The sequence below is a fragment of the Jaculus jaculus genome, chromosome 1, assembly GCF_020740685.1.
Source record: "Jaculus jaculus isolate mJacJac1 chromosome 1, mJacJac1.mat.Y.cur, whole genome shotgun sequence".
NCBI lineage: Eukaryota > Metazoa > Chordata > Mammalia > Rodentia > Dipodidae > Jaculus > Jaculus jaculus.
The window spans coordinates 1,595,573-1,620,121 of NC_059102.1; the positions used below are offsets into that span (position 1 = coordinate 1,595,573).

The following is a 24,549-nucleotide window of genomic DNA, read 5'->3' on the forward strand; positions in this document are numbered from 1 at the left end:
GGCTGTCCAGGCTGATTGGTCGAGGGCAGGACAACAGCCTCTGGAGGTCACAAGACCTTGTGTACTACAGTAGCTTCCTTTTCCTAAGGAAAGCGCATTTTATTTTCTTTACTTTTTGTACATTGAGCCATGTTCAGTATTCTCCCAAGAAAGAAATCTAGCAAATATTGTTTTCTTCATGTGGAGGAAGGATTGGCATAAATAAAGTCTTTGATCTTTAAGGTGCATAACTTAGGTGCTAGTATAAGTATGCATTGTGTAGGGGTCACCAGTGTCAAGCCAATTAACACATCGTCACCTCCATGTCATTATCACTGGAGAGAAGACAATCTCAAGATCTGTCCCTTCAACAATCTCCTATATAAGCAAGTGCTTATGTAACCACTGAGCTGTCATCCCAGCCCCAGCAATTCCTATACAGTGCAGCATTATTAACTCTTGTCACCACACTGCACACTTGGTCTCCAGAACTTACTCATCAGATAATGACTCTTTGCCTTTGACCCACATCTCCTACTTCCACTCCCCTCCCCTCATCATAAAGGTGGATACCCACAAACCAGGGAGCTAAGAGGGGAGACAGCTTTGCCATATGCCAAAGCTTCACCTTGATCTTGCCTTCAGTGGCCAGAGAAAAGCACTATAGCTGGGTCTGTGGCCACTGGGCCCTGTGAGATGGGCTCGAAGCAACACTGACTTAGCAGACCTCTGTGCACCAGGTCTCATCTGTGAGGAGACAGATGTTTGGGAAGTGTGGGGTCCCCATGGCACGTGTTCACTGTGATCTAGAGGGCTCTCCCTCACAGGGAGCCTGACAGTCCTTCAGCAGCTGGGCTGTTGATCTGAGAGTGGAATTGGACCTGGAAAGCAGGTAGGCAAACGTGGCCTCTGCCACCCCTAGGCTGCTGGCAGTTCTCCCTGCCACCAGGAGCCCCAGCTCTGCTAGCCACCTTCCCAGGCCCTAACTGCTGCCCCACCCACTCAGACCCATTCATTTGGTGTGGTTTGCACATGCTTCTTCTTGGAGTCAGTGTCTGCTAGATTTCTGCTTCTTTTTAAAAAAACATTTTATTATAGGGCTGGAGAGATGGCTTAGTGGTTAAGGCACATGGCTGGGAAGCCTAAGGACCCAGGTTTGGTTCTCCAGGCCCCATGTAAGCCAGATGCCCATGATGGCGCATGCATTTGGAGTTTGTTTGCAATGGCTGTAGGCCCTAGCATGTCCATTCACACTCACTCACTCTCTCTCTCTCTGTCTCTAATAAATAAATAAATAAACCTTTAAAAATTTATTCATTTATTTATTTATTTGAAAGAGGCGGGGGGAAGGAGGGTGGGAGAGTGGGCATGCCAAGGTCCCCAGCCACTGGAAACAAACTCCAGATGCATGTGCCACCTTGTGCATCTATCTGGCTTATATTGGTCCTGGGGAGTTGAACCTTGGTCCTTTGGCTTTGCAGACAAGCACCATAACCACTAAGCCATCTCTGCAGCCCTCTACTTCTTCGTCTTATTTAATAATTTACTTATTTGTGAGAGAGTGTGAGTATGAGTATGCCAGGGCTTACTTCAGGGTGGCTGAAGAATCAAACCCAGGCAGACAGGCTTTGCAAGCAAGTGCCTTTAGGGGCAGAACCATAGCCCCAGCCCTTATGTCCGCATTTCTGATGTGCCATCGCCACCATGGACATGAGGCCAGGGTTCTATAACAGTGTCTCCCACCCTGGTGCCCTCCTCAGATCACCATCACCCCATAGTTACAAGATGTCCTATGGGTCAGGACATCACCTTGTAGGTCCTTGAGTCTGAGCCTGTCCACCCACCTGTTGTCTTGTTTTGAGACAGGGTCTCACTGAAGCCCAGGCTGACCTGGAACTCACTCTATAGTCCCAGACTGACCTTGAACTCACTGCAATCCTCTTACTCCTGCCTCCCAAGTGCTGGGATTAAAGGTGTGCACCACCACACCCAACTCACCTGTTTTCAGCATTCTTTCATACATGATCTTGAATCCTCCCTTGGGCCTTATTTCTTCCAAGTACCTATAGCACTTTGAAACCTAACCAAGAAGCTCACATCAGGGTGGGCAGATGTTAGCTGGTACTTATAGCTCCTCAAATGACTTCTTGACCCTTGTGGCCCCATGCCTTTCCCAGCCATGCCATGTGTTGTGATGCCCATTAAATTTCCAGCATGAGTTAGTAGGTAGAGGCAGACCCTAAGGGAGCAAGTGTGTCTTCAAGGCCCTCCTGCCCTATTCTACAGGTTGGGATCAAAGTCCAAGGGTCACCTACAGGCTTGGCAGGTACAAAGGAGTCAGGGTACATTTCTCCTGTCATGTGTCATGTCCCCTCCCAAGCTTGTCTTCAGTGGGTCTGTGCTTGAGTGCAGGAGATGGGTGTCTGAAGACCAGAGATCCTGGGCAGCCATAGGCTGATTCTGGTGAGGCCACTGGAGGAAAGCTGAGGGACTGCTCTGGGCATTTAGCACAGGTCACAGATGTGCGGTGGTGGTTTGAATGTGGAATGCCCCATATCTTCATGAGTTTGAGATTTGGCATTCTACTTAATCCCCAGCTTGTGGCAGTTTGGGAGGTGTAGTCTTGCTGGAGGAAGTGTGTTACTGGGGGCAGACCATGAGGTCTGTTCACCCAGCTCTAAGCCCAGTACTTAGACTCCTTCCACCTAGGTATGTGAGTAGGTGTGGGCCAGCCTCTGCCCTGCCCTGCCATGAACGAGGCTTCCCCTGGAGACTGTAAGTGAAATAACACTTTCCTCCCATCAGCTGCTTCTGGTTGAGTGTTTGGTCCCAACAGTGAGAAGCCAATGGCATGTTCCTTTTTGTCCACAGGAGAATGACTACCTTCAGGACTGTCTGGACGCCATCCAGCAGGACTTCGTGATTTTCAACAGAGAAAAGTGAGTGTGAGTGTGTGTGTGTGCATGTGAGCAGCAGAGGCATACAATCAGTCACATGGCAGAGACCCCACAGCCACGTGGTCTGTGAGACCTGGCTCCTCTTTCCGGGGAGGCTAGGCAGCGGCCATGGATAAGGGAGGTGAGTGGCTTCTGTAGAAGCTCCCAGGAAACCTAGGTGGACTTGGGGCCAATGGCTATAATTTCCTGAGACACACTCAGCAGATGGCCTCCCGGTGGCCCTTTTGTTCACTTGAGTTCCTGCCACTCAGTCACTCACTTATTCCTTCAGCCAACCTTTCCTGAGTGTCAGGTACAGATGGGGCAGAAAGGGCCCAAGTGGCTGACAGGGCAAGACAGGCCACAGACAGCCAACACCTGCCTCAGAGGAAGTACTCCGTGCCGTGGAGAATGGGGAGGACTAGATGGCTGGAGAGGGGGTGGCTCTGCACTAGGCTGGTAAGGATGCATGCAGGACAGGCTCAGGAATGGGCTTGGTCAAGCTCTTTGGACAACTCTCACAGCTGCTGACCAACATGCACACTGACCTGAGTTTCCTCCGGCTTCTGGACATGAGCCTAGATTCACAGCTTCCTGTCCCACCCCAGCAGAGGGTGCCACAGGCTAAGTGCCCATCTTCCTCATGCCCTCACTCTCATAGCCACTTTTTGGCTCTCTTTCATGCCCAGTATGTTCCAGAGTAGCTGGTGGTTAGACAATGGTGTGCCTCTTGTGCCCCCACAGGTTGAGGAGGAGCCAGGAACTCATGACTGAGCCTCTCACAGCCCCCGAGACCGAGCCGGCAGCTGTGGTGGAGCCCGTGATGGACAGTGAGGCGGAGCCCTCCTCCCTGCCAATGTGTGGCTCCATCTGCCCCTCAGCTGGGAACAGTTAGGTTGCCTAGGCTGTGCTGAGGGCAATGCCCTCTTAGGCTGCTTTGGCGACTCAGGACAGCCAGGAGGAGGAGGAGGCAGTGGGCAATGGCCTGACTGCCCAGCCTGCCAATGAGGCTGTCCACGTAGTGAGGCTGGAAGGAGTCACGAACGCCTGTCAAGAGTGGTGGTTAGGTAAGGAGTGCCACTGGCATCTGGACCCATGACCCGCAACGTGGAGGTCAGGCAAGCCACCACCTTGGCTGGCCCCTGCCTGCTGGCTGGCAGGTTATAGGCCACTGGGGACAGTGCAGTGGGGCAGGAGCCTTTGGCTTTGTGGACTCTTGTGGACTCAACTTGTACATTGTCTTGTGGCCAGGCCATGGGATATCCCTGAGCTCGCTGCCCAAGGCCATGGAGGAGGCCTAGGCTTTTCTGGTTCTTATATGTCACTGGGGGCAGGGATTGAGGGAGGGGCTGGGTGGGATAGCAAAGAATGTTTTCTAGAGATGCACTGCTCCTGCAATTTCTTCTGTTTCTGTACAATTTTCACCTCTGAGAATTATAATGTAAGAACTGCTGTGTCGTGTGCTCTATGTTCTGTGCCTGTGGGGTAGTGAGACCTGAGAGCCTGCTGGACTATATATAGATATCGACTGTTGGACTAGGGCAGCTGGGTAGTGGGTGGCCCTAGGACAGTTGCCTTGAGGTGCTGCCCTAACCTCCACACACTGCTGAGGACCACTTCAAAGTGAGTGTAAGATGTGCCAGAGGGTCAAAGAGCACTGGGACAGTGCCCAGGCAGGGAAGCCGTGCAGGGTTGACCAGAGGACCTGAGCAAGTTGTATGAGTCTCTCCTGTCTCAAGGATGTCTCCATGCCTGCAGCCCAGGGCTCCACAGAGGCCTTCACAGAAGGGCCTTGCTTAGGGAAACCCGTGTGCTGTGTGGGTCCTCCCAGGACACAAGCCACCTTGGGCACCATGGAAAGGTCTGTGTCTGCAGTGCCAGCCCTCCCTACCCCACCTCACCCTGCCTGGCCAGGCTGTGAAGTGACATGGGACCAATGTGCCCACAGTATCTTCAGGAGAGCTGACTGCACCAAGACCAGAGGTGGAAATCCCAGGACAGCAGGCAGCTACAACCCTTGCCTGCCACTCCCTGAGATGCTATGAGATCATGGGGCTCTTCAAGAGGTTCAGGCTAAGGAGCACAGTTAGGTCAACACACCAGGAGGTATGCTGTGCCTTTATCAAGAAGGGAAATGGAGGCAAACCCCAGCAAGGGCCCAGGCAACCATGTTCTGGACAGAAACCTAGTGAGGCTGGGCATGACAAAGGGATAGTTTTGGGGTTCTGTTCATTGGGTAAGTCCAAGTATGCATTTGGGGGAGCACAGTGAGGCAGTGCTGTTTTTCGTGGTGCTGGCAGGGATGGGGTTGTCACCTGGGTCCCTGAACACCCCTTCTTGCTGGGGAAAGAGGACAGTGGAAGCTCAGGACTCACTGAGCCTGTGTCTGGGCCAGAACACGCTCCCAGAACGAGGGCACTACACCTTCTCCAGTCTCTGCTGGGACCAAAGATGCTCTGCATGAGGCCCAGATGCAGACATGGGTCTATAAGAAGTCACCAAGAGATACTCCTTGTCACCACTGGGAATGGGAGGGTTAGGGTAAGCAGTGGAAGGTGGGGAACACCTATTCTCGTGGATATCACATCTGAGGTCTAAAACTGGGATATGTTAATGAGAGGAGACTCAGGAGGCCAATCCAGCAGTTCGACGATCGGAGCTGATGGGCTTCTTTCTAATCAGAGGTGTAGCCTGGCTGTGAGCATCTCACTGGCTTTCCACGCCACTTCACACCCGCAAAGTGTACCTTGTGGTCTTTCACACACCTCCAGATTGGGGGGTGGACCCCACCAACAGACCATGGAAATCTTCCTGGTGACCACCTAGCTGTGGGTAATAACCAGCATTCCTGCAGTCCCTCCCCTGAAAGGAGGAGCCCCTCCCACCATTCAGGTCCATCCATGCCCAAGGCCCAGGGTAGGCCCAAGACTCTGCTGCTGGGTGTGGACAAGTGCAGCTCCTGGATAGCATTCAACCACCAGGGTGAACAAAGGACCCGTCACTGCTTGTGGAGGATAATGGGGGGGGGGGGGTGTTGGGCTATCCATACACAGGCTGTTTTTAACCCAGACGTCTTTTATTGATCCAGCTCACATCAGGCTTGGACGACAGCCCGTCTGGTTCAGCAGCATGCAGCCCCTGGCTATGGTTTCCTCACCGTACAAAACTAACTGCTACTCTAACAAACCTATGGAAATGCAGTTTGTAGTAAGAGAAGGGTGTCTCAGCTAACGGATCATAAGACTTCCCAGAGGTGGACTGCTACAGGAGCGCAGGTTTGGCCCATGGAAGGGTATACACACGAGTCCCTGTGCGGGAGGGAGCCGCCCTAGGCCGAGTAACCCGGTGGATCCCTGAAGTCACAGCAGCTCCGCAAGGCGGAGGCGCCACTCACCTGCTCTCCTCCCTGCATCAGGGTGGACAGGGGGACAGGCCCCTGAGGTGTGCTGCACCTCAGTGCCATGGGACAGGTGGAAGCCCTGGGACTGCCACGGGGCAGTGATTCATGTCGGGGAAGAGGCAGTAAACGCCCACCTGCCTGGTCCTGGACCTTCCAGGCTTTAAGTGGACAGCTTCTCCCATGAAGCACTTTCATGGTGAGGCCAAGTGGGCATGAGGCACCTGGTCACCACCATGCCCAAGATCCTCACCTTGGCAGTGAAGTCTCCCCAGATTCAGCCCTTGAGTGGGGCTGCTTCATAGTAGGATCTAGGACCCCAGGAGAGTTTGTGGGGTGAAGAAGGGCAAGGCCGAGAGCACCTTTCACAGTAACTTCTACAAAGGAAAAGGCTAACTGAGGTGAGCGGTCCCCACGGCACCCATTGGTGGGTACAGCACCAACTTGCTGGACCCCCAAGTCCAGGAGGTCTAGGAAAGAGACGTGATGTTGGAGCGTCCACCAGGGGGCGCCATGATCTTCTGAGCCGTGCGCCTGGCAATGTGATCATCCGCCTGAGAGCCTGAAGGAAGAGCACATGGATATGGTCAGGATAGGAAGGGAATTACAGGCTCCCTTCACTGAGAGAGGAGGCAGCAGGACTGCCTGCACAGGAGACCAGGGCCACAGAGCTCATACACCCAGATCAGCTTTGCTCCCTCGGGCTGTGGCTGATAGGGCTCGTGGCCAGGCAGGCTGCCCCTTCCCTGAAGAGCACAGCAAAAGATTAGTGAGGCTCTATGATCTGGTTGTCTGCAGATGGGGGAGAAAGCCCAAGGCCAACCCTCCAGGAAGTCTGTCCTGCTCGCTTATCAGTCCACTGGTTGGTTATGTGATGGGAAAAGGTTGCCCCAAGCTTCCTGACAGTGTTGGATTCTGGAGGACTTGCCCCTGGTCTGACATCCCCAAGAAGTGACAAGAGATTGTCATCCTCCCATGCAAGAGGATGTGATGGGATACTAGGGCAATGTGGTCCCCACCCAAGAACTGGACCAGAGAAGGGGGTCTGGCTTTGGTCTTCAGGTAAGATGAGAGACTGGAAAGTTCCTCAGCTAAGGGGCTCAGCACGGCAGGTCCCTGAGCTCTCCCACATGTCCCAGCATGCCACCAAGTTTAAAGACACCCAACTGGCAGTCATCCTTCTTACCTCATGGAGACTGGGGTGGCCAGCTGAGGAACTGGATTCCTACTTGAGGCCCTACAGAGCTGAACTCTCTCCTCCCATGGAGGCTGGACACTCCACGTTCAGCCCTGTACTGGCATAGCCCTACCCAGCATGCTTGATTCACTGTGCTGGTTCATCTCAGCTCACCCCTGAGAGCAGATGTTGGGGTAGGAAAATACTTCCACAGGGGTGCCCACTCCTCTGCTCCTCATAGTGCCTCTCAGTGGGGTCAGCAGTCCCACCCCGCAGGGCCCACACTGGCTTCCCACACCTCTGCCTTGGGAGCTACCCTGTATGCAAGTGGAAGTCTCCAGTTGAGCTCAGAGCCCTCTAGGCACAGGCTGGGCCTGGAACCCAAGGCCTGATTGCCCCAGGGTGTACTTTTGACCCAGATCTGACAGCAAAGCTTCTTAACCCATGCCCAAACTCACCAGATAGGCTGAACCCCGACTGGTGTAGGTTCCGCACTGGTGGCACTGAGATCTTGCCAGGGCAGGATGCGCGGGCCTGAGGGCCACTCCCTGGCTTTGCGGGTACCATCACCTCATGGACTGGCCCATCATATAGGCCTCGGGGCACACCATGGATCTCTGCTAGCTGTGGGGCCAAGAGAACTGGATGTGAGGGCTTGAGTCAGCTGAGTAGCTGGAGGGCAGCACATGTCTGCTGCTCTGCACCCCACCTCAGCCCAGCTCACAAGTCCCATACTCCTGGCAGTGAGAACCACAGCCTTACACGCACCTCACCCTCCCTGCGCAGGTCTGCCAGCCTGGGCGTACTCATACCATCACACTGCACCTTGGTGCACAAGTTCCTCCAGGAAGCCCCATGCATGCACACATGCGCACACACTCGGCAGTGTGGCCAACTCAGAGAGAGCACCTCGTTTGGAGCTAGAAACAGGTACCAGCTGTGGCACAAAGGGAACCCCAGACTGAGGCTCTGTGCCCAATTCTCTTTGAAAAAGGGCCCCCAAACCAAAGACATTTCCCAGAGTCCTAGCATGGGCTGATGACCCAGAGACTAAAGTCAGATTCTCAAAGGTTTTGTGCTCCTGGCTGGCACAGCCCTTAGAATTCCTGGGTCACCAGTAACAGCCAGGCAGGAGCCAGCCCAGTAGGCTCTAACCATATTCTAGCCTGGACGGGTCACTATGTGGCAAATGACAGAGTGGGCAAACATGGCACAGAATCCTAAGGACTCAGGCATGACTGAGCCATCTCCTATTGCTTTGCTCCCCTCTGCCAATGGGGCTAGGCCTGCCTCTCACAGAGCTGCCCTGCCCCGGGTACCTTCCAGCATCCAGGGTCCCCATTTCTGTCCTGCTCCATCAGAGGGCATGGGACAGAGGAAATGTATGCTCAAGGCCAGACCCTGTGAGGAGACGTCAGGCATTCTAGAGCCTAGGCTAACAGCTGTGCTCTCACAAGTTAACATGGATGCCACTCCCCTCACTGTGGATTGGAACACCAGTGCCCAGTCCCCACCCAAACCATCCTGACCACCATCGCTCCCACTTGGAGCTCCTATGACATCTGTCTGAATACCTGGGGCGAAGATGGGATCAAGTGAACGGGCACAGAACACTGCATGTGGACAAGTGACCAGGGCGCAGCATGCATGTGCTGGCTGTGGGTGTGTGCACATAAGAATTGTGGCCTGAGCACACAGGTTAGACATGAAAGACCACTTGAAAAATGTGCCGAATGACCATGGGAGGGTAGAGAGAAGGAGAGAAAAATGCTCACAGCTCTAACTACTCAAACCCCATTTATTCACTAACATTCCCATCAAGCCACAGGGCATCCTGGAAGGGTCCACGTTACTTTCTTCATGGTGTTTGACTCTGGAAGGTGGCTGTGACTCAGTTTATGTCCACGTTTTCTGTGACAACTGGATTCCCTGATAACAAAACACATCCAGTTCTTCCACTAAGAAGCAAGTTGGCCGCTAACAGTGGACACACAAGCTGCCAGGCCTTCCAAGGGCCTCCTGGCTACTTCCACCACAGCTGGCTCCACTCTCTCAGCCTTGGACAAGTAATGAGCTCAACACTGACTTTCTGACCCCTGGGGGCCCAGAGTCAGACTGTCCAAGAGCCAGAGCCTCTCGCTATCACTCTGTGACGAGACTGAGAACTGCCCACATGAAGACTCCACAAGTACATGTCGGGTCCTTACCCTGTTGCGAGCCTTTATCCTCTTGTAGACAAAGTCTGGGAATGTCTTCCGGGGAATGAAGCGGCCAGCCCCAGGCGTAACGAACAGATTCCCATCCTCCAGCACCACTCTGCCCTGACTGATGACCACTGAGGGCACTCCGCGGCACTCCACGCCCTCAAAGATGTTGTACTCCACGTTCTGGGGAGAGAGGCCCACAGGTCCAGCGACCCTCATGTCTAGGCGCAGGCACACTTGCTTAGGGTGGCAGACACCTGAGGTGCCGGGTACATGGGCTGGTGCACTGGTTGAGGACACCAGGAACCATGGTGGGGCTGGGGTGGGCAGCGGCCCTCGGCCTGGACCTCCCCCTGGGAAGCTCCTGGGGCCTGGCAGGGCTCTGCCGAAGGGAGAAGCGTTCTCACCAGATTGTGGGTCTTGGCAGAGATGACTTTCGTGGCCCTGGGGTTCCAGATAACCAGATCAGCATCAGAGCCCACAGCCACACGCCCCTTTCTGGGGTAGAAATTGAAGATTTTGGCAGCATTTGTACTGGTCACAGCAACGAACTCATTCTCGTCCATCTTCCCTGAGGCCTGAGAAGCAAGGAGGCCAGCTGAGGGGAAGGGGGGCAGGACTTGGGCTAAGGTTGTCACGAAGGTGCTGCAGGATGGGGGCGGGGGGCTCCAGCCATGGCATCACCATGGCAGCACACCAGTGGGCCCACAGGGGTGATAATCCTGACCAGGCAGTACCTCAGGGAGACAGCGCATAGGGACAGAGCCTCAATTCTAGACTCCTGAGAATCAGTGGAGTTCTGCTACCAACACTGGTGTCCCCTGAGGTGCTGTGACAGGAACAGTCCCTGGTTCACAGGAGGGAATATTCAGGGTAGGGTGGGGCAGCATGGAATGACCGGGGAGGAGGACCTGCCTCTACCCTGTGCTTGTAGGTATGTTGTTGACAGGGTTTTGCTTTGTCAGCCAGGCTAGCCTTAAGCTCTCAATCCTCCTGCCTCAGCCCCTGATGACAGGCCTCTACCTCCTCACCTGGTTATGAACACTTTTTTTTTTTTGTTTTTTGTTTTTTTGAGGTAGGGTCTCACTCTAGCCCAGGCTGACCTGGAATTCACTATGGAGTCTCAGGGTAGCCTCGAACTCACGGTGATCCTCCTACCTCTGCCTCCCAAGTGCTGGGATTAAAGGCATGCGCCACCACGCCCAGCTACGAACACTTTTTTTTAAACTTCATCATTCTTTTTTTTTTTTTTAATTTATTTATTTGAGTACGACAGACACGGAGAGAAAGACAGATAGAGGGAGAGAGAGAGAATGGGCGCGCCAGGGCTTCCAGCCTCTGCAAACGAACTCCAGACGCGTGCGCCCCCTTGTGCATCTGGCTAACGTGGGGCCTGGGGAAGCGAGCCTCGAACTGGGGCATCATTCTTTTTTTAAAAATCATTTATTTATTTATTTATTTGAGAGTGACAGACAGAGAGAGAGAAAGAGGCAGAGAGAATGAATGGACACACCAGGGCCTCTAGCCACTGCAAACCAACTCCAGATGTGTGCGCCCCCTTGTGCATCTGCCTGATGTGGGTCCTGGGGAATCAGCCTCGAACCGGGGTCCTTAGGCTTCACAGGCAAGTGCTTAACCACTAAGCCATCTCTCTAGCCCACAAACACATTTTTAACGTAAAGTGTTTTCATTAATACAGAGCCATTACCTATTTACAGATACAGTGTTTTATTCTGGTCCATGAACATTATGAGAATCTACAGAAAGGTAACTGACACCAGGAGATGCGGGCTGTCATCTCAAGGGCATATCTCAGGGCCCTGGACTACTGGGCTAAGGCTGGGCAAGTGTGGGGCCAGCCTCTACCTCAGGAGCCCTTCTGCTGGGGTGATGGCTCCCTCAGCATGCTGTTGACCTCCCCCACCATGCCTGTGCATTCCCCAGGCCCAGACTTACCACACACTTCTCCCAGACCACGGACATGCGCTCTTCTACACCATTAGTACCCTCAGGGATCAGTGTGAAGTTGTCTTTGCCAACGGCCTTCTGGGCAGTAGTGAAGGTACAGTGTGCGCTTCCTGTCACCTGGAGGTCCCCACTGGGAACAAGCCAGGATCACAGGGATCAGGGGCTGTCCTTCCCAAGTTGGCCAAGGCCCTGGGCAGCCAGCTACCAGCTATGGAACAGGTCTGAGCTGGTGCCTCAGGACAGAGAGAAAGCTGAGTCCAGAATGTGGAGGGAGTGGACTGAACCATGAAGGGCAAACAGCGGCAGGGAGAGGCTCCTATCTGGGGGACCCCAACTGGGTCCAAAATGCCCTACACCTCCCCAGCTGGCTGCCTGCAGGAGCCTGGGGTTCCCATGGAGGAAACAGGCATGGGGCCTGCAGGCTGACCTAGGCTTCCATAGAGCGGCTGCTTACCTGGACAGCAGAGAGGTGAGGTGGTCTGCAGTGGTCGGGTCTGGGTTGATGGGAGGTGAAGTGACGAAGGCTGCAGCTTTGGCCCAGTTCTTGCTCCAGTAGTGTGAGCCATCGGTGCCCAGACTGGCAGTGATGGGCTCCCCAAAGACAACTACTCCTGAAGAAAGCGAGGCCCATGGCACACACCCACCTGTAGCCTGCACCCCTCAGGAGCCTGAGCACACAGGCACCAGGGAAATCTTGCCTCCGATTCCGGGACTCTAGCAGGGGGTGGTGGCATCTGGGGAAAGGCTTCGCACACAGCTGATGGATCTACCCCCAAACCATGGACCCTGTAGGGGTTGGGCTGATGGGCACTCCAGTTTGGCCACCCAGAAAGACATGATCAACTTGGCCTGTCAGTGAGGCTGAGGTCGCTGACTGGCCTATGTCTCCTGGCCAGAGTTTCACACCAGGGTTCTGGGTCTAGGCTGAGGCTGCCCGTGAGTGAGTGGGAAGAAGCATCAGGCTTGGGTGGGTGAGTGGGGGCTGGCCCCCTGCACAGCAGTTTCTTGAGAGGAGGATGAAACTCCTAAGCTAGCCCTGCAGACTCACAGACCTTCTCCCTTGTGAAAAGAATGGTTTTCTGTGTCAACCTTTGATGCAGAAAATATGTTCAAGGGGACACTCGCTCCCAGGGGGCCCCTGGCTTCAGAGCCAGTTCCTAGGAATGAACTCCCTGTGAGACTAGGCAGAGACAATTGACCAGGAGCTGGAGTGCTGACTCTCCATCCTCAATATACTGGGTTTTACCCACCATCTTGGTCCTGTACCCTGAGCTGGGTCCTCTGCAGTGCTCTGGGGACTGCTGGGACTCCCCTGGTCCTTGGAGCTCAGAAGCCTATCTAGAACCACACCGTCTGTGTGTGTGTGTGTGTGTGCGTGTACACATATGTATATATGTGTGGAGACCAGAGATAGATGTTTGGTATTTTCCTTGATTGCTTTCTGCCTTATTTATTGAGGCAGGGTATCTCCCAGAAACTGTGAGTTTGCTAATTCAGCTAGTCTAGTCTAGCTAGCCAGATTGCCCTAGGAACCTTATGTCTGCCTCTTAGCCTCCACCTCCCCAGTGCTGGGACTACAGGAAGTTCACCACACCTGCCCAGCATTTACATGGAAATTTACATCCAAACTCAGATCTTCACATTTGTGCAGTAAGTGTCTTAACAGTGGAATTTTCTTCCTGGCCCAGCCCATCCCCAGCTCCTGAAACCACAGAAATGAAAAAGTGAGCCCTCCCAAGGAACTTGAGCCTCTCTCAGACACACACACAGCTAATTCTGCCCCTCAATTCCTGTGGGAACAGATGCACAGGTCCCCCATTTGCTAAGGTACCCCAGTGAATAAATGTTCTGACAAGGCTGGTGACTAAGGTCCAGTACGTTCCTCAGGGACCTCTCTTGGGTTGCACCCTGAGGTTTAATGCAATCAGATGACCCTGGTGAGGCTTCCTTCTCTGTTGGGCCTGCTGCCATCATTAGCTGGGGGTCGGGAGGCTAGGAACATGCGAGGAGTGAAGGCCAGACACTCACCTCTGCGCTTTGCTTGGGCAACCATGTCAGCCGCACCCTTGCTCATCACCTTTGTGATATACAGTGGGCAGTTGGCCTGCTTGGCAATGGTGACAGCTCGGAACACAGCCTCTGCCTCTACCTGGAGATGCAAGGAAGGGAGTGAGACCAGAAGGGGCCTGAAGCTTCCAGACTAGATGGGCTCTGTTGTACCCACAGGTCGTCCATGGCATTCCAGGCCCAGGGGACACACCTGTCAGAGTAAGGGCCTGGCTTGGGGCTCAGTGCCTAGCATAGGGAGCTGATCCACAACTCCAAGATCAGCTGAGGGAGGGCTGTACGGTGAACAGTGGTCATGGCATTGGGGTACACAGAGTCTGTTGATTCAAGGCTCCAGGTGAGAGGACAGGATGAGCACAACCCTGCCAGGCCACAACACAAGGCCCACGGAGACCAGCAGTTGGGGACAGTGCTCTTGCTGGCAGACCAACTCACCTCTTCGGGGTGGCTGAGCACATGGCCCTCAGGGCCCGTGAGGCCTTGTTCCAGCAGCCGCTTCTGTTCCTGAAAGACCAACGGGATGCTCTGTGCCAGCCCTAAGGGTTCTGAAGTCTGGATGTGAGGTCCGTGGCTGGCAGGACCCTGCTTCCTGAGCATAGTCTTGGACCCTCCCAGAATGGGAACCAGAAGAATTTGGAAGGACTGAGCTTGGAGGGAACTGGCCCAAACCACACGATCCTGACTGACAAGCTGAAACCCCAGGACCCATCCCACTTGTCACACTGCATTCCACTGGGGCATGTTGGCATGGGGCGCGGGGGGCATGTTGACAGAGGGAGCAGGGTTTTGCTAACAACTGTGGCTTCAGTGGCCCCAGAACCTTAACTCACAGGCTACTTGATCTCTGTCGTAACAGTCCCTCCCTGGGTGTCCTATGGGATTAAGTGCTCCTGTCCAAGTGTCACAGGGGTCACAGCCCTCATCTTCTCTCCACCCAGTTCTGCCTGCCTGCCAGGACACAGTACTAAACATCAGCTTGACCCATCCAGCCATCCCTAAACAAAGCTTTGCCCCACTGTACCTCTTCAACGATATCACCATTCTCCGCATGCACTTGGGCCACAGCTCCCAGATCCCGGATGAGGCTAAAGATCTCATACATCTGAGGAGGAGGCAGATGAGGCCCCATGTCTTCAGGGCCAACTCTGCAGTAGTGTACCCACCTGTATGTACCCTTCCCTCTGCATCTGTCCTCACCTGGCCGTCTGTACACTGGTACCTGTCCTTGTATGCCATAAAAACCAGGAAGGAGTTCACACCTGGAAGAGGAATAGAAGGAAGTCAGACAACCCAGAAGAGGCTGGGCGTGGTGGTGCACACCTTTAACCCAGCACTCAGGAGGCAGAGGTAGGATTGCTGTGAGTTCGAGGCCACCCTGAAACTAAGTAGTGAATTCTAGGTCAGCCTGGGCTAAAACAAGACCTTACCTCAACCCCCTCCCCAAAAAAAGGACAACCTAAGAGAAAGACCCTGAGATGGGCACCTTATCACACAGGAACTACGCAGGATGGCACAGCCACCCTGTGGGTATATGCCACCCCACCTCAGTAAGCTGGAACACATGGACAAAGTCAGCCACGCCACAGCCCTTTCCTGCCTGCTTCTTATTCCTTAGGTTCAGGACCCATGGCTCACTTAGTGGTTAAGGTAGGTTGGCACACCACCACTACTGTCACCACCACCACCATCATTACCATCACCACCTGTCAGACAATCTCCACCTCTATAAGGCACAGAGCTCTGCGATGGGCTTGCTGCCCAAGACCCACTTTCTCTCTGCAGGAAAGGTAGGTTAAGCCTGGCATGCTGGTGAGCCTTGTTTGGACCATCTGCTGTGTCACCAGCCTGTGGGGCCCATGTCCTGTTCCTCATGGCCTGGCTCGTGCACACATTCATAAGACATGACTAGAGGAGCAGGCAGGTGCTGGGGCTGGGCTCCTGGACATAACAGAGAAACTGGTCACTGTCCAGCGCTGGGGCTAATCAGGAGTAGGGCCACGCGTTCCCATGTCCTGGACCACCAGAGCCTGTCCTGTCAGCCCCAGAGGCACCCCTGACCTGTAAGTCGTCTAAATTCATCCAGCCCAGCTTTTCAGCCTAGCTGGGCAGAAAATGCACACTGTGGAAGGCATACTGTGGGGAAACTGAGTCACCCTGTGCCATCTTCCCAGGTGATAACCTGCATGTACCTGGCAATATGGGGTCTGTAGTGGTGTGCTGGGTGGCAGCTGCTGGTCTGTGGATGGCCCAATCCTTAAACATTGTCTGGAAAGCACAAGACCCGCAGCCTACACCCAGCTCTGCTCTGGCAGGGTAAGGGGCCTCTGCAGACACGTGGTTTCTACCACTGCTCAGAGATGCAAGGCTGCAGTGGCTCTGTTGTTCCTTGAGCACCAATGCCACCCAACCTAGTGATGTTTAGGACCATGAGAGCACCATCACTGTTTGGGAACAAGGGTCCCAAAGAAGATAGCCTCAGGGCTGAAGAGATGGCTTAGCAGTTAAGGCACTTGCCTGCAAAGCCAAAGGACCTCGGCTTGATTCTCCAAGACCCACATGAGCCAGATGCACAAGTCCAAGGTGGTGCATGCAACTGGAGTTTGTTTGCAGTGGCTGGAAGCCCTGGCATGTCCATTCTCTCTCTCTCTCCCTCCCCTACTACCTCTTTCCCTCTCTCAAATAAAATAAATAAAAAGAAAAGAAAAAGAAGACAGCCTTCGCAAAGGCTCTCCACTCTCAGCACTACAGCAGGCAGGCACATAGGAGTGCCAGAGCATGTGGCCTCCTGGGACCAGCCACTGTTTTTCAGCCAGCAAGTCGAATGGCCTGGCCTGGCTCATCTGTCAGCCACAGATCCACTCAGAACTCAATGACAAAACATCCAGCACATTGCTTTTTGTCAAACCTGTAACAAAAACTCTGATGTTGTTTTTGTTTTGGGACATTTTGTGGAAATGAAGCCAAGCTTGTTTCAGATGAATGTTTCAATATAGGCAGCACTGCGGAGACACAGGACTTGTAGAACTGGAAAGCACTGGGGGAATAGTTACTTTTTCATCTCCTAGATGTCCCTTTTGCAAGAAAAGGGAACCAAGGACATTACAGTCACTGTGCTCTTCAAGGAAATGAGGGGTCACCAATGTGGGTCTGGGGTAGGGAAAGGAACTTCCTTGTCAAATCTGAAAGCAGAATTGATGTTGAGTGATTCCTGCCCAACTTCTACCAGCTTTTAGATTCCTGCCTGGAGTTAGTTTGACAGACTGCAGAAGGATGTGGAGATGTGGGGCGCCCCTGTGTACCCAGGCTGAGGGTCATGGACCCCACCCACACCATGCTGCCACTCACCCTTGTCCTTGACCAGGACCTCCAGCTCCTCCCTGGTGCCCTCGTGCCAGCGGGGGATGTCCACGTGCAGGGAGTAGTCGCAGCAAGCCGCACTGTCTGCTCGCTCCCGCCACTGCTCATAGGCCGACAGCAGGCTCACGCCCGCGTCAGGGAACACGTGGTCCACTGTGGGGGACAGCTTGGTCAGCCAGGCTCCCCACTGGCTCACCATATTCTACCATTTTCTCCAAGGGAAATCTGGAGAGTTTCACATTCCCGAGACCATGGAGTGATCTGAGGAAGACGTGGCAGAGGGAGGCCCTGTCTTGCCACACACCTGCTCCTACTCAGTTTGCAAGAATCTCCTACCCCCCATCCAGTCCTCAAGCCTCTGAGGAGGGCAGTGAGGGAAGCCCATGTTCAAATCATCCTACTTCCAACAGACCTGGCATTCCCCATGAAGATGGTAGCAGTAGGGTCAGCATTTACTGTGTCAGATGTATAAGGAACTTGTGAGCTAGCTCCTGTATCCTCAGAATGCGGAAGGAAAGTGCAGGTACACAGAGGGAGCATGAGTGTGGGGAGGGGGGCTCACGCAGAATGGCCACACCCACACTACCAGGCTGATGGCACACAAGCACACATGGTTTGGGAAGGAGCTGGGCATGGGGGGGCCGTGTCTCACGTTGGCCTCTGAGCTTAGCAAATACAAGTTCATGGGGGCAGAGTAGTAAATTCACTTCACAATGTTGTTAAACAGGGCTGGTGTGTCAAGCTCAGGGGTTCTGAGGAGAAGAGCTAGGAATGGAGGCCCATTCCTAGGCAGGGAGGAGCCTGTTCCCAGCATACACAACCTGGGGAAATGGGAATGCTGCTGTTAGGGAGCAGTAATGAGCTGGAATGTGCCAAGAGAAAGCTCCAACAGGACAGTGCTAGTGCCCTGTTTTCTGAAACCACAGTCTCATCTTCAACAGTTCTTAACACGCACAGGAACTGATGCTATTCAGACTTGACAGGCGAAGTGCAGGCTCAAATACCAAGCCCTCCCCTGATCCAGAGCACTTGGGTTTCCAAGTTCCAGAACCTGGACAGCTGCCAGTACCCAGGAAAGAATAAATGGGCACACACCCATTTGCATCACAGAGCCCACAAGCATCCCAGAGCTGGCCAAGGCACATAGTCCAGAACGAGGCAAGCAGAGAAGAGTGCCCAGGGTGTCTTAGGTGGAGATACATGAAAGGCACAGAATTCAGCCAAACAGATCACTCCTCTTGCAATACAAAAATGGACTGGTGCTGTCCCTGAGAGATGGGATGGACACTCACATATCATGGTGGTCCCGCCTGCCAGGGCCGCCTTGGTTCCCTGACAGAAGTCGTCAGCTGGGGTCATGCCCAGCACAGGCATCTGCAGCCGGGTGTGGACATCAACTCCACCAGGCAAGACCATCAGGCCGTGTGCATCGATGGTTCTGATGCCCCCAGGTACAATAAGGTTTTCTCCAATTTGTCTGAAAACAACAAAGACAGCTGTCATTATTTATGGAGAGACCAAATCTGAACCTGAACAGGTTCTGTACAATGCAGTGGCTCTCAGAAGTATATGCTTGGGCTCCTGACCCTGAGGAAAAGGACGTTCAGATGCCCACCTAGCCCCTAAGAGAACAACATAGAGGGCCCAGCCCATGCACATGTGGCAGCCCTCTTGGTTCTCACTGGTCCACTTAGCAGATACAGCAGGGGAGGGAAGAGGCGTACTCAGCTATTCACTAAGCACCTACTATGAGCCCAGCATACCAATAACACAAAGAACAACTAAAACACAAAGAAACACTAAAGCCAGAGCCATTGTGTTTCTCAAGGCCTCATGACTGTCACAGCTCAAAGCTGAGGTTGAGTGGCCAGTGCCCCATGTCGCTGTTCCCCGGAACAGAGTTTTTGAAAAGAAGAAAGAATGTATATGGCTTTCACCCAAAGTAGACAGCTGAATACCAGGTAATGAAAACATACCATGTGATCGTTGATGATATCTGGGCAGAAACTTACTTAATCAAACCATCTTCCACGTACAAATCAGCATAAAAGGACTGGTCATCATTCACAATCTTCCCACCTTTGATCAGAAGGCGGTCACTCTGGTAGGAACAAAACAATGGGTACAGATGGAGACCTTCCCTCTAGGCTGTTAGGAAGAATGGCCAGACAGCTTCTTCCCTGGATACATGTGTAGCCATAAGAACCAGCTAGGGTCTGTGGTGGAGCTCAATCGATGAGTGCTTATCTAGCATGCAGGAAGCGCTAGGTTTCATCCTCAGTACCGACTAAAACCAGGTAAAGTGGTCCACCACTTGGGAGGTGGAGACAGATGGATCAGAAGTTCAAGGTCAGGGCTTGGGAGAGGACTTAGTAGATAAATACTTGTTTCACAAGAGTTCTGATCCATAGGTCACACGTTAAAAAAAAAAAAGTTGAGGGCTGGAGAGATGGCTTAGTGGTTAAGGTGCTTGCCTGCGAAGGCTAAGAACACATGTTTGACTCCCCAGATCCCACAAAGCGTACCAGGCGATGCATGTGCAAAGTCACATATATACACATGGTGGCATATGCGTCTGGAGTTTAATTACTGTAGTGGCTGGAGGCCCTAGCATGCCAATTCTTATTCTCTCTCACTCTCTGTGTCTCTGTCTCATTAAAAGAGGCCAGTCTGTTGAGCTTGCCTCAAAAAAGACAATTTGAGGGCTGGAGAGATGGCTTAGCGGTTAAGCACTTGCCTGTGAAGCCTAAGGACCCTGGTTCGAGGCTTGATTCCCCAGGACCCACGTTAGCCAGATGCACAAGGGTGCACACGTGTCTGGAGTTTGTTTGCAGGGGCTGGAGGCCCTGGCATGCCCATTCTCTCTCTCTTATCTGCCTCTTTCTCTCTCTCTCTGTCACTTTCAAATAAATAAATAATAAAAAGAATGAAACTTGAATGCTGTGACTATTTTGCATAGGTCACAAAGGGAGGTGGAGACAGGAGGATGGCTTGGAAGCTCCCAGGCCAGCTTGTAGATGTCGCAGTGAATAATGCAAACAAGAAGAGTCTCTGCTCCAACCAAGGTGGAGGTGGGGACTAATGCCCCAGCTTGTTCTCTGGCCTCCACACATGTGCTCTAACACACATGCACTTGCACTCACAGACATGAACACATCATATGCACCCACAACTGGCGCAGAGGCCTGTTCCTGTTTGCTGTCCTCCAGGATGGAATGTTCACAGAGGCAGCCCCACACAGCCCTGGATAACTAACTGCTCATGTGGACTGGCTGGAACACCAGGGCAAAGCTATGTGGGTGAAAGTGTGCCAATGCGGGAAAGCATTCACATCTTCTACTTTCCCAGGGGTCTGCAGGCCCAGCCTGAGGGAAGGGCTGACAGCCTCACTGCTCTGAGGTGGCTCCCAGCTGACCCTCCCACCTGTACCACAGTGACCAAGTGCTATAGTGTCACAGTGCTGACAGCCTATGATGGAAGCAGGATATACAGGGGAGGGTAGAGCCCAGGGCTGGTGGCCTATGATGGAAACAGGATAGACAGAGGAGGGTGGAGCTCAGCAGACTCACTCCCCAGCTCAGAGACAGATGGAAGCAGTAAAATGAATGCATGGTCATCTGAAATGAGAAATGTAAAGAGCACAGAAGATGACATGACAAGATGAGAGAGAGGAAGCAAGGCTGCTGCCTTAGGGGGCAGAAGGAAGAGGCTGGTACTGCAGAGAGTTCAAGGCAGGGCAAAGGCAGGAGCTTGTTCCAGGCCAGGACGGAGCTGTACAAAGGCCTTGAAGTAAGAGAAACATTGAGCTGATATCAGACCACAGGAAAAAAAAACACAGCTGCAACTTCTTTTTCTTCACATGTATGTGTGTGTGTGTGGTGTGGCATGTGTAAGGCATGTACATGTCATGCAAAGAGACCCGAAGAGAATGTCAAGTGTCCTTGACACAGCTCTACTGAACCTGGAGCTTCAGGTTTCAGTCAGACTGGCAGACCACCGAGCCCCAGCAACACTCCAGTCTCACCTCCCCACAGGACGAGGGTTACAGGCGTCCATAGCTATGGCCAGTGTTTACCTGGGTGTTAGAGAATTGAAAGTGTGAATCAGGCCCTCTCAGGCCCTCAGGCTTGTGCAGAAAGCCCACGTACCCACTGAGCCTTCTCCTCAGCCCTAATAGTGGCAACCAACAGGAGAGGCAAGTGGAGAAGCAGGACACGGAGCTGGGTGGAGGGGGACGTCCGGACTCTGGAGTCCATGCGTCACACCAGGGGACTGTAGCAAGGTTACTCAGGTCTGGCGAATATAGAGGTCAACTGGACCGTGGGGTAGAAAATGGATTCTGGGATTGCACAAGGGAAAGGGCTTTGCTGCTTGAATGGTTTCCAAGTTGCCCAGGTAAACTGAGAGGCCCTGAACCCACGTTATAGACATGGACGGTGAAAGATGTTTGGAGATGCCCAGAGTCCCTGAGCAGGTCAACTGGTGGACAGAGCATGGGAGCAAAGGACAGTGGGGAATCAAGTAGTCAGAGGTCCTAACGAAGCATGGGGACACCCAGGTGGCTGGAGAAAGGTTTGTGGGTGAGGCCAGCTCCCTGGGGACTAACCTCAGCTGTGGCACCAGACAGGGGTTGGGAGCCATAACACATTTCTAAGAGTAACCAAGTGGCCAGAAGGGAGGAGTAGGGCAGAAAAAGCTGAGGTCTGATGGCTTTGGTGGAGCACAGTGGGCACACAGACAAGGAGTGGAGGAGCAGGTTACATATCTGCATGGGAGAGAGGAGACCTGCCTGGCACTCTTCCTTCCATCATGATACTCAACCCTCCCTACAGACTGACCACCAAACAGGGGAGTCTGGCCACAGGCTCAGGGCTTCAGGCCAGCTTTGGCTGTTCTTGCATCATTGGTCTGAGGCCAAGAGACCAAATGAGAGAGTGGTCTGCAGAACTCTGAGCCTATGATGATTGAGAGAGCCTTTTACACCCTTCACTATTCTTACTGGCACCAGATGGTTGGGCTGAACTCTCAGGGTTTTGCTTTTTGGGTGAAACCATCACCACAGTGTACCAAAGGCTCAGCAACAAGCCACAGGTCACATCTAGTCCTTTGCCTGTCTTTGTACAACTTAGAGCCACAATGGTTTGTAAACTTCAGTAGGCTGAAAAAAAGCAAAAGAGTATTTCATGACTTGCAAAACCTTTCTTATTTTTTGACAATTTCATACATGCATATAATGTACTTTTTAATTTTATGTATTTATTTGAGAGAGGAGAGGCAGACAGAGAGAGGGGGGAGGGAGAATGGGTGAACCAAGGCCTCCAGCTACTGCAAATGTATTCCAGACACATGTGCCACCTTGTGCATCTGGCTTTCATGGGTACTGGGTAATCGAACCTGGGTCCCTTGGCTTTGCTGGCAAGCACCTTTGCCACTAAGCCATCTCTCCAGCCCATATAATGTATTTTGATCATACTCACTCTTGTTACCCTCTGTTGAGCCTCTACTACTTCCCAAGAAGTCTCCCTTCTACTTCCATTTCTGGGTGTGTATGTATGTGTGGGTGAGATCCACTGGGTTTTACTGCGGCTATTCACATGAACAGATATTCACAGGAGCATGAGCACTTACCAGTAGCTACACCACTGGAGAAAATGTCTCCCCTTCCCCAGCAACCAGTAAATACCAGTAGCTCCTGGGGTGGGATGGGGGGGCGGCTCAGGAGCCCTTCCCCCATCCATGAAGGAAGAACCTTATATTTTTATGACATGCATATTTCAGCGTCCAAAGATGAAGTTCATGGGGATAGTCGTGTCTACGAAACCACCCTGTCCTGGAGTGTACAGGTGTGACAGGAATGGTGTGGCCCACAAAGCTGAAAGCACCTTAGTATCCAGCGCACTGCACAAGAAGTTTGCCACTCTGCACAGCACTGCTGAGGCCGGGCTGTAGAGCCTTTCCCAGAGCCCCGCAGGTGCTCACTGCCCAGGCCCCAGCACTGGTACCTAGCCAGATATACATAGCCACCCACTTTGCAAGGCTGCTACCCCTGGCACACCTCTATGCTTGCACAAGGACCAGCCACCCTCTGAACCCAGTCAGAGGAAGGCCTGGGCCAGAAAGAGACTTGGGGCCTGGGGCCTGTTTACCCTGCCCCTGCGCCAGTTTTCAGGCACTCGAAAGTGGATTCTGGGTCCTCTTGGATTTGGAGCCAAGATGATTTAAGCCCCGTGTGGTGGGCTCCATATACATGGGTTCAAGTGCTGATAAACCCCCTCTCCTCGTGAACAGGACTGTCTGACCCAGAAGGAAGGTATTCCTTCCACCCAGCATGCCATCTCCACCAGGTGCCAGCTGCCTGATGGGCCTTCCTCTTCAACCCTGGGCCCCTGGGAGTAGTGGGCATCAAGAGGCAGGAACTCTCCCTCTTCCAGGAGGGGAGGGCCTCTTGGCTCCTTGAGTTTCTTACGAAGGCCTGACACCCCCTCCCCAACAGCTCAGGTAGCTGATCTCCCCATTAGATTACACAGCCCTTCTGCTGAGTACTAGCCCAGAGTTGGGTCTTAGACCCGAGGGGCTCCCAGTTCTGGTCCACCGCCCCCAGGAGCCTCTCGCCCTCCCCCAGCTCCTGGCAGCCTCCGTGGGAAGGCTTTTGTTTCCTGGCAGGCGGAGTGGATACACTGCCCTGCACTCAGCCAGGGCTTATTGAGGAGGAGTCTGCCCTGAAAGCTGAGACGGGGATGCGGGTCACCGGGCAGTGAGTCTTCACCTCCTAGAGTTTCCTAAGCCGGCTTCGGAGCGGGACTCAAGGCCTCCAGCTAGAGCGGTCAGGGCCGAATCGCTTTGTCTTGGACAAAGAGCTCGAGGTACCAAGGCGGCGCGTCCAGAGGCGGGCTGCCCGCGGGCTGCGCCCCGAACGGCATCAGGCAACAGCGCGCCGAAAGGCCCGGGACCAACAAAGGCCGCACGGGTCCGCCGCTCGGTGGCAGCTCCGGCAACACCCGCCCACCCCGCCGGCACGACCCTGCGGGCGGCTGGCCACCCACGCTGGGGGAGCAGCGGCTCGCGAGCCAGGCCTCTCCCGAGGTTGCGCAAAGCCCGCGGGTAGGGGCCTGTGCACCCGCTGCGCCAAGCCTGGCCTGGCCTGGCGGGCTCCTTAGGCCGCGGGCGGCGCGGGAAGCGGCGGCGAGGAAGGGCTGGCGCCGGGACAGCGGCTCGAACGCGGTCGGGGCTCGCGGGAAGGGCCGGGAGGGTCGCCCACACTGAGTGCAGGCCGCTCGGGCGGGGGACTGGGGCGCCCGGAAGCGGCGGGGGGCGGACAGCGGGCTCACCGTGATCCGAGGGATGCTCTTCTTGCCCTGGAAGGACATCCTGATCCTGGAGGGCCGGGAAACCCCGGCAGGGGCTGCTCGGGCGCAGACGTGCGTGCGGGGACACGCGCAAGGCCCAGCGGGTGCGCCGGGCACG

General features: G+C 53.9%; 2 protein-coding genes across 3 annotated transcripts in view; one reads left to right on the forward strand and one right to left on the reverse strand.

The window, feature by feature from the left end:
* Stk32c (serine/threonine kinase 32C) overlaps positions 1-4,367 on the forward strand; it is a 91,822-nt gene extending 87,455 nt beyond the window's left edge. The window contains exons 11-12 of the mRNA XM_004669647.2: positions 2,851-2,918; positions 3,660-4,367. Of these exons, the coding sequence (XP_004669704.2) occupies positions 2,851-2,918; positions 3,660-3,810 (219 nt within the window). The 3' untranslated portion in view covers positions 3,811-4,367. The remainder of the gene's footprint in view (positions 1-2,850; positions 2,919-3,659) is intronic.
* Positions 4,368-5,970: 1,603 nt separating this feature from the next.
* Positions 5,971-24,549, reverse strand: Dpysl4 (dihydropyrimidinase like 4). Of its 2 annotated transcripts, XM_004669646.2 has the most exons (14): positions 24,414-24,549; positions 19,098-19,186; positions 18,378-18,562; positions 17,074-17,238; positions 14,926-14,987; positions 14,750-14,830; positions 14,164-14,232; positions 13,690-13,810; positions 12,116-12,272; positions 11,650-11,791; positions 10,101-10,271; positions 9,697-9,876; positions 7,948-8,113; positions 5,971-6,874 (listed from the first exon to the last, which is right to left on the reverse strand). In XM_004669646.2, the coding sequence occupies exons 1-14, from the start codon at positions 24,450-24,452 to the stop codon at positions 6,783-6,785; spliced, it is 1,719 nt and encodes a 572-aa protein (XP_004669703.1). In that variant the 5' UTR covers positions 24,453-24,549; the 3' UTR covers positions 5,971-6,782. The 2 variants fall into 2 exon arrangements, with proteins under 2 accessions (XP_004669703.1, XP_044991601.1); XM_045135666.1 differs by lacking the exon at positions 24,414-24,549 and having other exon boundaries at positions 19,062-19,187.